Source organism: Bombina bombina, chromosome 9 (genome assembly GCF_027579735.1).
Source record: "Bombina bombina isolate aBomBom1 chromosome 9, aBomBom1.pri, whole genome shotgun sequence".
NCBI lineage: Eukaryota > Metazoa > Chordata > Amphibia > Anura > Bombinatoridae > Bombina > Bombina bombina.
Window position 1 is genome coordinate 220,186,293 of NC_069507.1, and position 16,806 is coordinate 220,203,098.

Below are 16,806 nucleotides of genomic sequence, written 5' to 3' on the forward strand. Positions count from 1 at the left end.
AGATGACATTTCCACCAGATCTGCATACCAAATTCGGCGAGGCCAAGCGGGAGCAATAAGAATCACCGACGCCCTCTCCTGTTTGATTCGAGCAATGACCCGAGGAAGAAGCGCAAATGGAGGAAATAGGTATGCAAGGCTGAAGGACCAAGGAACTGCCAGAGCATCTATCAGTTCCCGCCTGGGGGTCCCTGGACCTCGACCCATATCTCGGGAGCTTGGCATTCTGACGAGATGCCATGAGATCTAACTCCGGCCAACCCCATTTGAGAATCAGGTTGGAGAAAACTTCTGGATGGAGTTCCCACTCTCCCGGGTGAAAAAAGTCTACCTGCTCAGAAAGTCTGCCTCCCAGTTGTCCACCCTGGGATGTGGATCGCCGACAGATAGCAAGAATGGGCCTCCGCCCACCGGATTATCTTGGTTACCTCGGTCATCGCTAAGGAACTCCTCGTTCCTCCCTGATGATTGATGTAAGCCACTGAAGTTATGTTATCCGACTGGAATCTGATAAACTGGGCTGAGGCTAACTGAGGCCAGGCCAGAAGAGCATTGAAGATCGCTCTTAGTTCCAGGATGTTTATAGAAAAAACAGGCTGGCGTCTGTTGTCACAATCACCCAGGACGGTCTGCGATAGCAGGTTCCCTGGGATAGATGATCCAGAGACAACCACCATTGAAGTGAGTCCCTCGTCTCCTGTTCCAAGGTTATTCGAGGAGACAAGTCTGCATAATCTCCATTCCACTGCCTGAGCATGTTTAACGGCAGAGGTCTTAGGTGAAAACGAGCAAACGGGATGATGTCCATTGCCGCTATCATCAGTCCGATTACTTCCATGCACTGGGCCCCTGACGGCCGAGGAGTGGACTGAAGGACTCGACAGGTATCGCAAATCTTTGATTTCCTGACTTCTGTCAGAAAAATCCTCATAGATATAGAATCGATTAGAGTTCCTTAGAAAGTCACCCTTGTATTCGGGATTAAGGAACTCTTTCCCAGATTTACCTTCCACCCGTGAGCTCTCAGGAAGGATAGAACCACCTCGGTATGAGATTTTGCTAGTTGAAGAGATGGTGCCTGGATTAGAATATTGTCCAGATAAGGCGCCACCGCAATGCCTCGTGGTCTTAGAACCGCCAGAAGAGACCCCAGAACTTTTGTGAAAATTCTGGGGGCTGTGGCCAGCCCGAAAGGAAGAGCCACGAACTGGAAGTGTTTGTCTAGAAAAGCAAACCTCAGGAACCTGTGATGATCTGTGGATAGGAACATGCAGATAAGCTGCCTTTAAATCCACTGTCGTCATAAATTGACCCTCCTGGATCAATGGAAGAATGGTACGAATAGTTTCCATCTTGAATGATGAAACTCTGAGGAACTTGTTTAAACTCTTGAGGTCTAAGATAGGTCTGTAGCAGTGATGTGCAGTGAGGTTAGAGGCTGGTGAGGCACTAGATATGATACGCCGGAGAAACACAAGTAAGTACCCTCAACAGGGCAGGTTTAAATGATAGCTGAACCTGTGCACAGGTGAAATAATCAGCTGATGGGTGAGAGCAAGTTAGTAACCACTGAGTTACTGATCAGCTGATTACTTCACATGTGCACTGATTCAGCTATCATGAAAACCTGGCCTGTTGGGGGTACTTGAGGACCATGGTTGAGAAACACTGCACTAAAGCACCAGCTCATCAGAAATGTATTGATTACTTGGAGAATAAAGCACACATACTCTGTTTACTGACACCCACACACACTCTGCTCACATACACACTCACACAATTCTATGGAACAGTGCCAGTTACTAAGCAATTAGAATGATACACAATCTCTTCTCTACTCACTACTGTATTGTAAAAATAGAAATAATTTGCAATACAAATTTTACACAAAGGACACGTTATCAATACTGCCAACACAGCTGCTGCAATATGGTGCTCAAGAAACGCACGTGCACATCCCACTTAGGTATGCTCTCCAACAAAGGACACCAAAGGATACCAAAATAATGAAGTGCATAATAATAAAAGTAAAATAGAAACTTTTTTTGTGTGTGTGTGCAATTTCTATCTGAATGATGGAAATGTGATTATGACTTTCATGTTCCTTTCAAAAACTAATTTGATTTGCTGACATGGGGCCAGTAACAGTTAATGCTAATTATCAAAACATAAATAACTGGAAAAGTCTATTAAAATAGCATGCTCTACCTCAATCATGAAAGTTTAATTTTAAATGTCTCCCTTTGACTATGTGTTTAACCAGTTACTTTACAGTGGCATTATTTCTAAAAACATTTAACTGCAATAATTACATATATTTTTTAAATGACTCATCTCCTTTTATTTATATAAACTTGTATAAAAGCAGCCCATATTAAAAACACAATGCAACAGCTTTCAGTTTGATTTGTGAATTACAAGTTAACAGCAATCTTTAAATAAATGGAGACACAGAGAAAAATAAAAATAGATACTGCATCCTCTGACTGAACAGACATAACATATATGGAGTTTGTAACAAATTAAATAAAATAACCATGAAAAAGGGAGGCTCAGCAATATTCAATGTCAAAAACTTTAGTTTAAATAATGTGGACACTGCACACATAACTTCAAACTCTGGGTTTTAAATTATGGATTTAAATTTGAATTGACCCTTTCACTTCCTGTCAGTATTGGGTTATGCTCACTTACTGTCCCCCTGTTAATGAGCTGTATCTAAACACAATTTGTGAATCACAAGAGATGTAGAATACTACTTTACTCTTCTGCTTGGTGTCATCTGTTCTTAGGTTACCTCAGCTTCCAGTTGTGTCACATGACCCTGTTCACTGCATCCTCCTTCTGATTAATCTATATATCCTTCACTTGCTAGGAGGCATCAGAGGGGTGCCTCCTATTGGTCCCAATTTTTGCTGCTAATATATTGACATTACACAGGTGGCGCTGCAGCCACAGCTTTTCCTTTGACCCATGTACTGCAATGGAAAGAAGCGTTCCTGTATCTGCCTCTCCATAGAATTACATGGGGGGGAAATGGTGAGAAAAAAAAAATTGGACTTTTTTTTTTGTTTTAATTAAAATTAAATTAAGCTTTGGCCACATATGGCAGGGTAGGCACTGCCTCCCCTGCCTCTGAGTGCACGTCCCTGGTCTGAAGGTTCCCTCCTTTTTGGGACCCACAAACAGATTTGAATAAAAACCCTGCCCCTGTTCCTGTACTGGAACAGGAACAATCACTCCTAGAGAGGAGAGGTCTCTTACACAATGTAAGAACGCCTCTTTTTTATCTGATCTGCAGATAATCTTGAAAGAAGAAACCTTCCTCTGGGAGGAACATTTTTTAACTCCAGTTTGTATCCCTGGGACACTATTTCTACTGCCCATGGATCCTGAACGTCCCGAACCCAAGCCTGAACAAAGGAGGAAAGTCTGCCCCCTACCAGATCCGGTCCCGGATCGGGGCATGTCCCTTCATGCTGTCTTGGATTCAACAGCAGGCTTCTTGGATTGTTTACCCTTGTTCCAAGACTGGTTGGGTCTCCTAGTAGGTTTAGATTGTTCCGGTTTAGAGGAGGAAGAGAAAGAATTTCCATTGAAATTTCGAAAGGAACGAAAATTACTTTGTCGTCCTTTTTGTTTGTTTCTCTTATCCTGAGGAAGGAGATGACCCTTACCTCCCATGATATCAGAGATAATTTCCGTCAGGCCAGATCCAAACAAGGTCTTCCCCTTGTAAGGAATCGCTAGAAGCTTAGACTTGGATGACACGTCCGCAGACCAAGGTTTTAACCATAAAGCTCTGCGGGCTAGGATAGAGAACCCCAAACTTTTAGCTGCCAATTTAGCAATTTGCAGAGAAGCGTCCGTAATAAAAGCATTAGCTAACTTCAAAGCTTTAATCCTATCTTGGATTTACTCCAAGGAAGTCTCAGTCCTGAGAGATTCAGACAGAGCATCAAACCAATAAGCTGCCGCACTAGTGACAGTAGCAATGCACGCAGCTGGCTGCAATAGCAGACCCTGGTGAACATAAATCTTTTTAAGTAGACCATCCAACTTCTTGTCCATGGGATCCTTAAAAGCACAACTATCCTCAATGGAAATATTAGTTTGCTTGGTTAAGGTGGAAATAGCCCCTTCCACCATAGGAACCGTTTGGTAAGCCTCCCTGACAGATTCAGTTATAGGAAACATTCTTTTTTTTGAAAATAGGAGAAGGAGAGAAGGGAATACCTGGTCTCTCCCATTCCTTAGAAAACAATCTCTGAAGCTTGCTCGGCACTGAGAAAACGTCTGAGTAAGAAGGAACTTCGAAATATCTGTCTAATTTACTCAACTTCACAGGAGCGATCACTACTGTGGAATCACAGTCGTCTAAATGTAACCAAAACCTCCCTGAGTAACAGACGGAGGTGTTCTAGTTTAAACCTGAAAGATACAACCTCTGAATCAGTCAAAGGCAATGAACTTTCTGGGTCTGAAATTTCGCCTTCCGATGAAACCTCAATACCCTCCATCTCAGTTCCCTGGGAGGGTACATCCGAGATTGCCACCATTGCATCAGAAACCTCACTGACCGCATGGTTGTCTTTCCTCTTACGTTTGCCTTGTAGCATAGGAAAAGCAGACAACACAGCAGAAATTGTGGAAGACCTAAGCGCAGCTATGTCTTTTAAGGTAACTCCAGCAGTACAGGGCACTGCTTGTGCAGGCGTTAAAGTTTGGGACGCTTGGGGAGAAAGCTGCGGCATACTCTGAATCTCGTCATTAGACTCCTGAGAAGCCTCCGCTTTTGAAAAATTATGCTCATGCAAAATCTTTTCCTTATAACATAAAGCCCTCTCAATACAGAGAAAAAGAGGGATTGGTGGTTCCACATTGGCAACCCAACACATGGAGCAAGTAACATTCTGCAAGGCTCCTAAGTCCATACTGAAACACAAGAAGCCGACAATGTAATAATAATAATAATAAAAAAAAAAAACTTTTTTACTACATGAAGAAAAGTGTTCCAAAAAATTATAAAGTAATTTGATTATCTTCTATCTCCCCAACATTTTTTTATCACTTAAACCATAACTGTGTCTTTAAATTTGAAAAAGACAACTATTTTTCTCCAGAAAAAAAAAAAACGTACCCCATTAGTTTAATTAAAGAAAAATCAGAACACCCAAACACCCTCAGCAGCTCTGTTGAGGTGCCTACCTGCCAACCGGGGTCACAGCAATGTTTCTTAACTATCCGGATGATAAGGGCTCGAATAACACTAAAACAGCTTGCTCTATATAGTTAAAAACCATGCGGTTATAGTGCGACACTGTTCCGACGTCCCCTCACAACCAGACACGGCCTGAATATTGTGCAGCTCACAGGAAGCGCGCAAAAACGATAGCCTCGCCCTTACTGGGCGTTACTTAAACACACAACCCGACTGGCTTCACTTAGAAAAAATAAACCGATAGGGAAATTAACCGTAATGGAAAAACAAGCTTAGCTCCCAGTGCCTGTACATATGCTGTCCCAAGACTCTCCATACACAGAGAGCATAATGTCTCAACATAAAAGAGCCCCGATGACCGAGCCTCATATGTTTAAGTATATAATTAAAGTGCCCACTTTCCTCTGAGTTTTGTGTTCCTCCCAGAATAAAATAGTCAGCACTTACCTTAATGCTGTCCGACAGCAAGAGAGTCCAGCAGGTTTAAGAGGTCCTCTCCCTCCCATAGCCCTGTGGAAAATGATAACGCCTGAGTAAAATTGCTTAGGCCATCAGGATAAGGGCAGCATAAATTTATGGGAGGCGCAGTGAGAATTATGTCCCACAAGTTCCCATTGCTTTAAAAGCCACCAAAAACTCTACTGAAGAGACTGATATGGATTACGGCTACACCCTTGAACAAAGCAGCACAATCTTGAACTACTTTAAAAATAATAAACTCTTGATTGAAGAATCTTTTCTAACACCTAACTTTACCTCTTCCTAGCAGTAACGTAGGCAAAGAGAATGACTGGAGTGGGAGGGAAGGGAGGAGCTATTTAACAGCTCTGCTGTGGTGCTCTTTGCCTCCTCCTGCTGACCAGGAGGTGAATATCCCATAAGTAATGAAGATGATCCGTGGACTCATCGTGTCTTTAAAAAGAAATATAGGCCCAGGATGCTTTATAATAGACTGGATCACTGCAATGTTAGTCCAAAATCTTGCTTAGGATTATATTTTGCAATATAGTCCCACCCCTATTTATTCTAATCATCGTGAAATTTGGATGATAGGCCCTTCGGAAGCTGATCTGCGATTCGCCCTTACAGAGCGAATCATGGATTGGCCCTTCGAGTCGAAACATTTGATTGGCTACTTGGATTTGCATATGTTTTAAACAATCAATTCATTTGGCTGTCATACCATTTTAATACCCTAGGGGGCAGCAAACAACCAGAAATGCAGTCTTATCATTAAACGTTGCCACAGTTTAACATATCCTTATGAAGTGATTATTTAAACTACTTAACTTCCTTGTATTAATCATTTACAATTTTAGTTATAGAGGGGATGATATGTAATTTTTCTAATTATTTTAATATGAAACATCAGTATTATTTCTAACATCATATTATTATTATCTTAAAATCCATTTAAAATTGCATTTGATTATTTCCTTATATTCATATAAAAACACAGCATATTACACATACAGTACACCTCATTCCAATTGCATAAAACATATTACACGATTTATGGGATGCCCACACGTGTATTGGTTAAATGCCTGAAAAATATAAAGAAATAGGTTATTTAAAATTGGCCATTTTAAATCCTTAAAACATTCTGGTTTAAAAAAAAAAAAAATACATAGGTTAAGACATGCTGAAATTTGGACTCTGAGGCCCCCAGCCTCCAATATTACCCTTCATAGGCTTAGACAATCTCCCAGATTCATGTGTTTATATTTAATATGTTGTCTAAATATATATATATATATATATATTATATAATATATTTGAGTATCTTACACTTACATGAAGATTAGGCACAATTTCTATATTTGAGATCTAATTTCTCATGTCAGCTAGTAACCTGAGTACAAACATCCCATGTGTATTTAGATCTCAGCAGGAATAATGTATCATGTAGATGGTTAATTACAATTCTTTGAGCATGTTTGTATATTCAGCCATTCCCACAGATGGACAGTCTATAAATCACAGGGGGCCTGTGAGTTCATTATCTATCTTGGGCAGGAAGCCCATATGCTTAGGCATACACTTCTGAGGCTCCATCATGCTAATAATTACTTTGAAGTAACTGTCTGATCTAAGATTTGCAATACACAACTATACAGATGACCATCTTTTTGAAGTAATTTGTCTTTCTTTGAAATGACTGCCTGAACTTAACTAGACCAAATGTCTTCTTTGTTCTCACCTGGATGCATTGTAATTTTGCATATTGAGTGGGGGAGGATTTAATTGTGGTCAGCCAAGCATTTAATGTCTTACAAATAAATAAATCATTTGATGTTAAAAGCCATATACAGTATATATTAAATAATATATAAACATATATTATTTAATAATCTTCACAGATACCTTGACATAATTCCCCCTTCCAATTTTCAGTGGATGTAGGACACATGTATTGGAATTGGCTTAAAGTCAGTGGCACTTGGTGAGTGTATTGACAGTATGTATCATTGACAGTCTTCTATGAAGAGAGTCTGCCATTTTTAAGCCTTCATGCTCATTAGCTAGGCATCTTTAAACTACAATATTTCTTTAGAGCAGTTGGGGATATGACATTTCATTTTCCCTCTATGACTTGTAGTTGGGATCTAGGATGGCACGCTCACAACTGATTAATATGGACCCATTTATCCATAAAAGTATCATTCTTGCGTATCCTAATTTTATAGGCGACTGGAGATATTTTGTCAGTAAAGACAAAAGGACCCTTCCATGATGGAAGGAATTTCTTCTCCTTAACCTGATCTCTTCAAAAGTTATAAAGATAAACTTTGTCATTTATCTCATATTCCTTTTTGGACGTTTTTAGATCATAATAGGTTTTAGTGGCAGTTGCGGCTTTCTCTAAGTTCCTTTGAGCAAATGCAAAGGCATATTGCAGGTGCTTTCTTAGGTTCTCCAGATATTGATGCGTATTGGCAGTGTTTATCAAGTTCTGGTCTGATGTGCGGTACAGTAGATGCTCAGGTAGAACCATTCTTTTACCAGTCATCAGTTCAAAAGGTGACATCTTGGTAGCACTACTTGGAGTTGCTCTTAATGCCATTAGGACTAGAGGTAGTTTTACATCCAGTCTTTACTCGTTCACTCACAAACTTTTTGAGGATTTTCACAATGAATCGGTTGTAACGCTCTACACCACCACTTGAGGCAGCTCTATATGAAATATAGAGCTTTCTTTTAACTCCTAGTATTTTCCACATCTTCGTCACCACTTCGCTAGTGAAGTGGGTTCCCCGATTGGATTCGATTCTTTGGTGCAAACCAAATCTGGAAAACAAGTGGTTGATGAGCAAAGCTGAGCATGTTTCATCACTATTGTTAGGTGCACTGATGCACTCTACCCATTTAGTGAACAGGCATGTCAATGTTAACATGTATTTGTTACCTCTTGATGACCTAATTACTGGACCAATAAAATCAATTTGTATATCTGACCATGGCACCACTATCCCCCTTTTCTGCAATGGCGCTCTATGTGTTGGCGCAGTGGGCTGGAACTGTGGACAGATTAAACGACCTTGACAGTAAGTTTGAACATCTTTCAACATGCGTGGCCAGAAGGCGTAATCACGCAATATTTCATACGTGAGTTTGGCACCACGATGGCCAGATGTGGGAGCATCATGGGCATGTTGAAGCATTAGACCTCTGAACTTGGTGGGTACCACCCATTGCTGGATGCCAGTTTTTGAGGTTCTAATTAACAAATCATCATGTAACTTGAATTTTGATCTGGATTTCATTAAGATTCTAAGATCTTCCTTGCCAATACAATCATCTTTTGAGATGGGGTTGCTTTCAGGATCTTCTATGTGTTTATAGAAGATGCCTACAATGGGGTCTTCTTTTTGACTAGTGATCATGTCCTCACTAGGAGAATCCTGACTCCATTGTACCAGGTTAGGCTCACTCTGTTATTTAGCCTGGTTCCTGGTAATGGCTTCTACCTGAATTGCACCAATTATTCTAATAATATATATATATTAAATATATATTATTTAATAATCTTCACAGATACCTTGACAACATCTGGGATATGAATCACAGAAATTAGACAGGAGTGGAATTCCGCCCAAAAAAGTATTCAAGATACTTCTTTTCATCGCTAAAGGACTGTGAGTCTTTCCCTGATGATTGACATATACCACAGTTGTGATGTTGTCTGTCTGAAAACTAATGAGACATTCTCTCTTAAATTAAGGCCAAACCTGAAGAGTTCTGAAAATAGCACGGAGTTCTAAAATAATAATTGGTAACCTCGCCTCTTGAGGTTTCCAAACCCATTGTGCGGTCAGCGAACCCCAGACAGCTCCCCAACCTGTAGGACTTGCATCCGTAAGAATACAGTCCAGGAAGGATGAACAAAAAAGGCCCCCTGAATAATACGATGATGGACTAACCACCAAGTCAGAGAGAGTTGAGTATTGGAATTTAAGTATGTCAACTGTGATACCAGAGCATAATCCTTACACCCAAGATTCAGCATGCAAAGCTGCAAAGGACTCGTAAGAAAACTAGCATAGGGGATTGCGTTCAATGCTGCAGTCATGAAACCTAAAAACTTCCCTGCACATAGCCACTGAAGGGAATAACAGAGACTGAAGGGTTAGACAGGCTAAAACTAATTTCATTCGTCTCTTGACTGTTAAAGACAGCAACATGGACACTAAATTTATCTGGAAACCAAAAAACATGACTTTTGCCTAAGGAATAACAAAACTCTTAGGTAAATTGATCCTCCAACCATGCCTTTGAAGAAACAACACTATTTTATTTGTGTGAGATTCTGCTAAATGAAAGAATTGACCAAAATATCGTCCAAACAAGGAAAACACCACAATACCCTGCTCTCTGATTACAGATAGAAGGGCACAGAGAATTTTCGAAAAGATTCTTGAAGCTGTCGCTAGACCAATTGGAGAAGCGACAAATTGATAAGCTTGCCTAGAAAAGAGAATCTCAGAAACCGAAAAGTGGTCTGAATTGGAATGTGAGGATAAGCGTTCCATACAACTATTGTGAACATGTAATGACCTTGTCGAACAAAAGGCATAATAGTCCTTATAGTCGCCATCTTGAAAGTTGGGACACTCACAAAATGATTTAAAGTTTTCAGATCCAAGATTGGTCTGAATGAATCCTCCTTCTTTGGGACAAAGAATAGATTTGAATAGAAACCCAAACCCTGTTCCTGCTGAGGAACTGGTACAAACACCCCTGAAAAAGAATTCCAGTTCTGAAATTTATTTCAGAAAAAACCTGAACCTTCACAGAGTGTATTGAAGCATGAGAAAGAAAAAATCTTCCATTAGAAGGTCTCATTCTAAAAATCTATTCAGAACCCTAAGAACAATATTCTATAGACTTTGGATTGAATACATCCAAAAATAACTTAATCTGCACCCCACCAGAAGAACTGGTTTGAGAACCGCATCTTCATGCAGACTTAACAACTAGTATTTGTATAGCGTTTTTTCTCCTAGTAGGACTCAAAAAACGCTTTTTCAGCGCTTGCACTCGGAGTTAACCAAATTTACAGCTGAATAGTAATAGTCGTTATTATTACCAAAATAAATGGTACACATTTAATTGACCTCAAAAGCCCGAAGGGCTGCATCGACCCTGCCGGATATGAGCCTGTGACCCTTGGATCTTTAGAACAAGCTTTTGTAGTCAGCGGCATTATCCAACTGAACTACATCACCGGCCAAAAAGTAGGGCAGAAAAAAACTCTTATCTCCAGATAAAGTGGAGAAAATAGAAATCGAAACAAATTATTATCCTAACAAAATAAAGATAATAAAATATATTTAGACCATGTAAAAATTCAAGATTAAAACCATGAAGCTCTTCTGAATAAACAGTATGTAAATATGCTCTTTTAAGGCAAGATTGAAACTTAAAAAGATCCTGAAAATAAGTACTAACTTCTATAGAAATAGTAGTACATTCCCAACAAGGAATGAGGTTTAAACCATTCTAGCAAACATATCATAGATAGCATCTAGAATAGGAAAAAAAACCTCAGGAGCAATTTAAAGAAATCTTTTAATGAATATAACATATTTAATAGGAGGACTAGACTCCCAATACCTACAATTATCAAAACATCCTTAATAAAGAACAAAAAAATGATCAATTATAAACATAAAAAAGAAGATTTGTCAAATACAGTTTCTGATGCAGGATCCTTTGAGCCAAAAAAAAAAACCCTCATCAGTAGAATAAAGTTAAGTATACTGTCGGTCAAAACAAAATTGATTAAATCTTATAACAATTTTGGAAAGAACCTTATAAGTTTAATTTGAAGACACAAAAACCAGTCACAGCCTTCTTATGATTTCAGCAATAACGTGAAATCTGCAGAATTATTCAGGTACATTAAACTGAAAAATTAAAAAACAGGAAATGTATTTGGTAACATATAGAAACATTTAACAGCATGAAAAAGATAAATAAATGCCATACAATTGAGCTGAAGAGAATAAAATTAGCTACAGTAACCATCAGAGTCAGGATCAGTCTGAGACATCTTGCAAAATGTAAACAGTAAAAAATTAACATTTAAAACAAAATATACAATTTCCTCATATAGCAGCTTCAGGAATGGGGAAAAAAGGCTAATGATAAAAAAAAAGGGAAAAAAAAGCAAACAGCATCAGCTCTCTATAATATAAAGAGAGCAAGCAGCATTAAAAGGAAGTGAGGTGTAAAATAACACATTTTTTAGGCGCCAAGTATGACACACGACACAAAAGGAAGTGAAAAAGTGTTGGCGCCAAAACAACACCAGGAAATGACGCAAGTCGCGTCATAACAAGCGTGACTTCGCGCCAAAAACAACTAGCATCAGGAAAAACCCAGGAAATTACGAAACTTGCACCAAAAAAATTTGCGACCAAGAATGACGTAAAAAAATAACAGCATTTAAAAATGGGGAAAAAAAAAAAGTTTAAAATAAACTTCCTAAAACATGAGAACTGCTAGACTGCAAAAGGGAAATATATATAGTCATGACTCATGGCAAATATAAGTAAACACATATATTTAAAACTTTACTTACAATATAACATTAAAGTTGCCAAACATAGCTGAGAGTGTCTTAAAAAATACTTACCGAAAGACACCCATCCACATATAGCAGACAGCCAAACCAGTACTGAAAAACATCAGCAGAGGTAATAGTATAGAGTTATAACGTCGATCTGGAAAAGGGAGGCAGGAGATGAATCCCTGCAACCGATTACTGAGTGCCTTGGAAAGGATTTCCCATGGGGGAAACCACTAAATCAACAGGCAATACTGCCTTCACATCCCTCTGACAAACACTGTTACTCTGAGAGGAATTGGGCTTCAGAATGCTTAGAAGCGCCTATCACAGAAGAAATCTAGCACCAACTCACTTCACCACCTCCATAGGAGGCAAAGTTTGTAAAACTAAGGTATGAGTGAGGTGAGAGGTTGTATTTATACGGCATTTTGAGGTTTTGGGAAACTTTGCCCCCTCCTGGTAGGAATGCATATCCCATACGTCACTAGCTCATGACTCTTGCCACTTACATGAAAGAAATTTGCATCTATTTGCCAGATTACTATAGCCCTAAGGGGCCTATTTATGATGGAGCGAGCGGATCATGATCATATAGCGGATCATTTCTGTTGCACATAGATAAATGCCGATAGCATACGCTCCTCTGTGCATTTATCATTGCACCAGGGTTCTTGTGAACTGCTGGTGCAATTCCGCCCCCTGCAGATTCGCTAGCAGGGGGGTGTCAATCCATCCGATCGTATTCGATAGGGTTGATTTCCTGTCGATATCTGTCCGCCGCCCTCAGAGCAGGCAGACAGGTTATGGAGCAGCGTTCTTTAGAACCGCTGCTTTATAACCTCTGTTTCCGGTGAGCTTTTGCTCTACCTCTGGTTCATTTTCAGGGTTTGTCGTATCTTCAAATTGCTTCAACAATAATTTATCCTGAAGATCCAAGGATATAAATTTTTTTTTTATCAAGATAAAACTTTTTTCAAAGCTAATTTTCTGGCAAAAAGATTCAAATCTTTTGTTACAGTAAACTTATCGCATGCATTAGTGGGAAGCAAATGTTAAACCTTTTTCTAGGACTTCAATTTGTGACTCAGTAAGTTCTATTTTGACACATTCACTACTTTTTTGTTTGTAATTAAACTGTTTACTTCTTTTTTCCTTTGATTTCTCAAAGGATATCTACTTTTTTCCCTGATTTGATTTTTTTATGATTCCTCCCTCCCCTTCTTTATCTTTTGGTCTTTCTGAGTAGTCCCTAAAAAAACCCTTCTTCTCCCCTCTCCTACGGAAACTTTTTCTTTCCATCTGTTCCTGAGAGTTCAGATTCTGAACTAGTAATGTAATTAGTTGACTAATCATATACCTTCTTTTGTTGGTTGTCCCCCCAGTCTCTTTCAAATGTCAGTTTTTTGCAAAACTTATAGCTTCTTGAATTTTCCTAACTTCACTTTTTGACTACTGTTAGCAATTTTTCATAATTGTCACTTTCTTTCCACTCATCGATTTTATTTTTGGCTTCATCTAGTTCAATTTGTAGCTTCTTTAATCTTAATTTATTTTCTTCATGCATTAGCCTCATCCAATTAACGGAGCACTCACTCGCATAATTCTACCACTTGTTTTGGAATTCTTTCTAATAAAGGTTCATTTAAATACAACCTTGGTCTTTTTCTTTTTCTTAGACCACGTGGTATTATATTTTATTTTTCCAAGTATTTAGTTAAACTTGAGACTTCCCATTTTAACTTTTGTTCCTTTAAGATTTTGTTTTTATCATTTTTAAAAAACAATATATATATATTTATTTTCAGCAAGGTGAAATATTTTATAAGCGATTTGCTTAGCTTTCTTCACTTTTATAGAAAACTCATACATTTCAGGACTTATGCATACATACAACTGCAAATAAAAAAAGCACCTTTCGATGACATCATTACAATGTCTGCCAGAAGAAGCCCTTAGCCAAAGAGTGTGAAACGCACGTAGCTTGGCGTTTTTGCTCCGGGCGGCGGAATATGTACATGCGACCGTGATTTGTTTGCTCTACTAGCACCAAGAGATGATCAACTTACCTCAAATAATAAGCGTGTGGGATTCTTTGAAGTTAAGAAAAGATATACGGCTGTATTAAGATTACAAAGGAGGCTGAAGTTAAAGCGCTCCGTGGTGAAACACGACTGCATTTACCCTTAGAATGACAGCGGTGTTTGGTGATTCGCTTTGGTGAAAGGGAAGGAAGATAACATCACACGCTGAGTGAGTACTCTTCTAGTAGCCAATATTGAAGTGCAGGGAATGGTGAAGGGAAGATATGTTAACATATCCGTTAAGTTAAAACTCTCCTGCAACCAACACTGTATGCTGTTTATTGTTTCAAGGGGACTTTTATCATACAGCCCAGTATAATACCCACACGCCTTCACGGGAGCAAAGAATCCGAGACCTGAACTGTAAATAAGTAATATAAGAAAATGCATTACAACTTTAAAGTCTTAAATGATTGTCTGGCTATGGGATAATAAATCCAGACTTACAAAATGGGGTTTTCAAGGATTTCTATCCTTACTTTAACGGTTCTGGGGATCCCCAGTTAGTTTTGGGACTTTTGTATTGAAATGGACATTTTGTGTCAATATTATCCAATTGTGATGTGCTTGAAAGTAGGGCAAATGTATAATATCAATAGATTTGATGAATTAATACGTTATTCTTTATAACATTTAGTATTTATTTCCAGCAGAATAATTTTGTTTTACTGGGTTGCTTAGACCCATAGGAATGTGATTCTTTATTGTTATAGTCTGTCCTAGTACTGGAAAAGATTGGCTTTTTTTTCTCAGATTTCTGTCTTTTTGTCTACTCTCTCTTTAAATATTCCATACTTTTTGAGTGTATTTAATATTTGACAATCTTGGTGCACTTTTTTTTCTGCCAATAATTCGCTGTGAGAGGCAGGAACAAGAGGACATGTAAATGACTATATCATTGGTGCTGTAAGTTTAGATTTAATTATATATATATATATTGCTTTTTTCTCAGATTTCTGTCTACTCTCTCTTTAAATATTCCTTACTTTTTCAGTATATATATATCATCTAAAGGCATAAGATTCAGTCTATAAATGGTGCATGTGTCTTAATAGGTTGCCTTTGTTATTCTGCGTCATTCTAACATTTCAAAATATTTGCTGCATTTTGCAAACTGTAATAGTACAACTTTAAAGGGACGTAAAACCCAATTTTTTTTCTTTCATGATTTAGATAGAACATAAAATTTTAAACATCTTTCTAATTGACTTCTATTATCATATTTTTCTTCGTTTTCTTGTTATCCTTATTTGAAAAGCAGAAATGTAAGCTCAAGAGTGTTCACGTGTCTGCAGCACTATATAGCAACAGTTTTGCAACAATGTTATACATTAGCAGGAGCACTAGATGGCAGCACTATTTCCTGTTATGTAGGGCTTCAGGCATGTGCACGCTACCTACCTAGGTATCTCTTTAACAAAGAATAACATGCGAATGAAACATTTTTGATAATAGAAGTAAATTGGAAACTTTTTAAAAATTGTATTCTCTATCTGAAAAATGAAAGAAATTTTTTGGGTTTAATGTCCCTTTAAATAAATACCTGGAAACATAAACATATATTTTTTCACACTCTCCAGAGAGGTCAAAAAGCAAAACTTGCTAACCTGCAAATGCTGCAAATTAAATAGCTGGTTTGGGAAGTTTGTAGCATATTGAAAAAACGTAGGGTACAGAATTAGCTTTTTTAGGCTCCCTAGGGAACGTGGGGCAAAACACAATTTTTACACACAATTAATAATATAATTAAAGGGACACTGAACCCAAATTTTTTATTTCGTGATTCAGATAGAGCATGCAATTTTAAGCAACTTTCTAATTTACTCCTATTAATATTTTTTCTTCATTCTCTTGCTATTTTTGGTTGAGACCTCTGGAAAGCACTTGTTTATTGGTGGATTAATTTATCCACCAATCAGCAAGAACAGCCCAGGTTGTTCACCAAAAATGGTCAGGCATCTAAACTTACATTCTTGCATTTCAAATTAAGATATCAAGAGAATGAAGAAAATTTGATAATAGGAGTAAATTAGAAAGTTGCTTAAAATGTCATGCTCTATCTGAATCATGAAAGAAAAAATTTGGGTTCAGTGTCCCTTTAATATCACATGATTTCCTGCTCATTACATATTTTTATTGTCACTATCAACACACTCACCTGATCTCACAGGAATGGATGTTTAACTCTTTGTGCAGCAGTCCACTTATCAGGTTGTAGACCAAGACTGATCCATTGCTGGTACCTGCAACATGGGAAACTTAGTCAAGGATCATTAGTACTCAACAAACTCCTCCCCCTCCATCAGGACCCAACAAACTCCCCCCCCTCCATCATCAGGACCCAATGAACTCCTCCCCCTCTATCAACAGGACCTAACAAACTCCTCCCTCTCCAACATCAGGACCCAACAAACTCCTCCCCTTCCAGA

General features: G+C 38.4%; 1 protein-coding gene across 1 annotated transcript in view; it reads right to left on the minus strand.

Annotated features, from left to right (window-relative positions):
• Positions 1–16,806, minus strand: part of WDR11 (WD repeat domain 11) — a 163,372-nt gene that overhangs the window by 87,483 nt on the left and 59,083 nt on the right. The window contains exon 11 of the mRNA XM_053692652.1: positions 16,536–16,620. Within this exon, the coding sequence (XP_053548627.1) occupies positions 16,536–16,620 (85 nt within the window). The remainder of the gene's footprint in view (positions 1–16,535; positions 16,621–16,806) is intronic.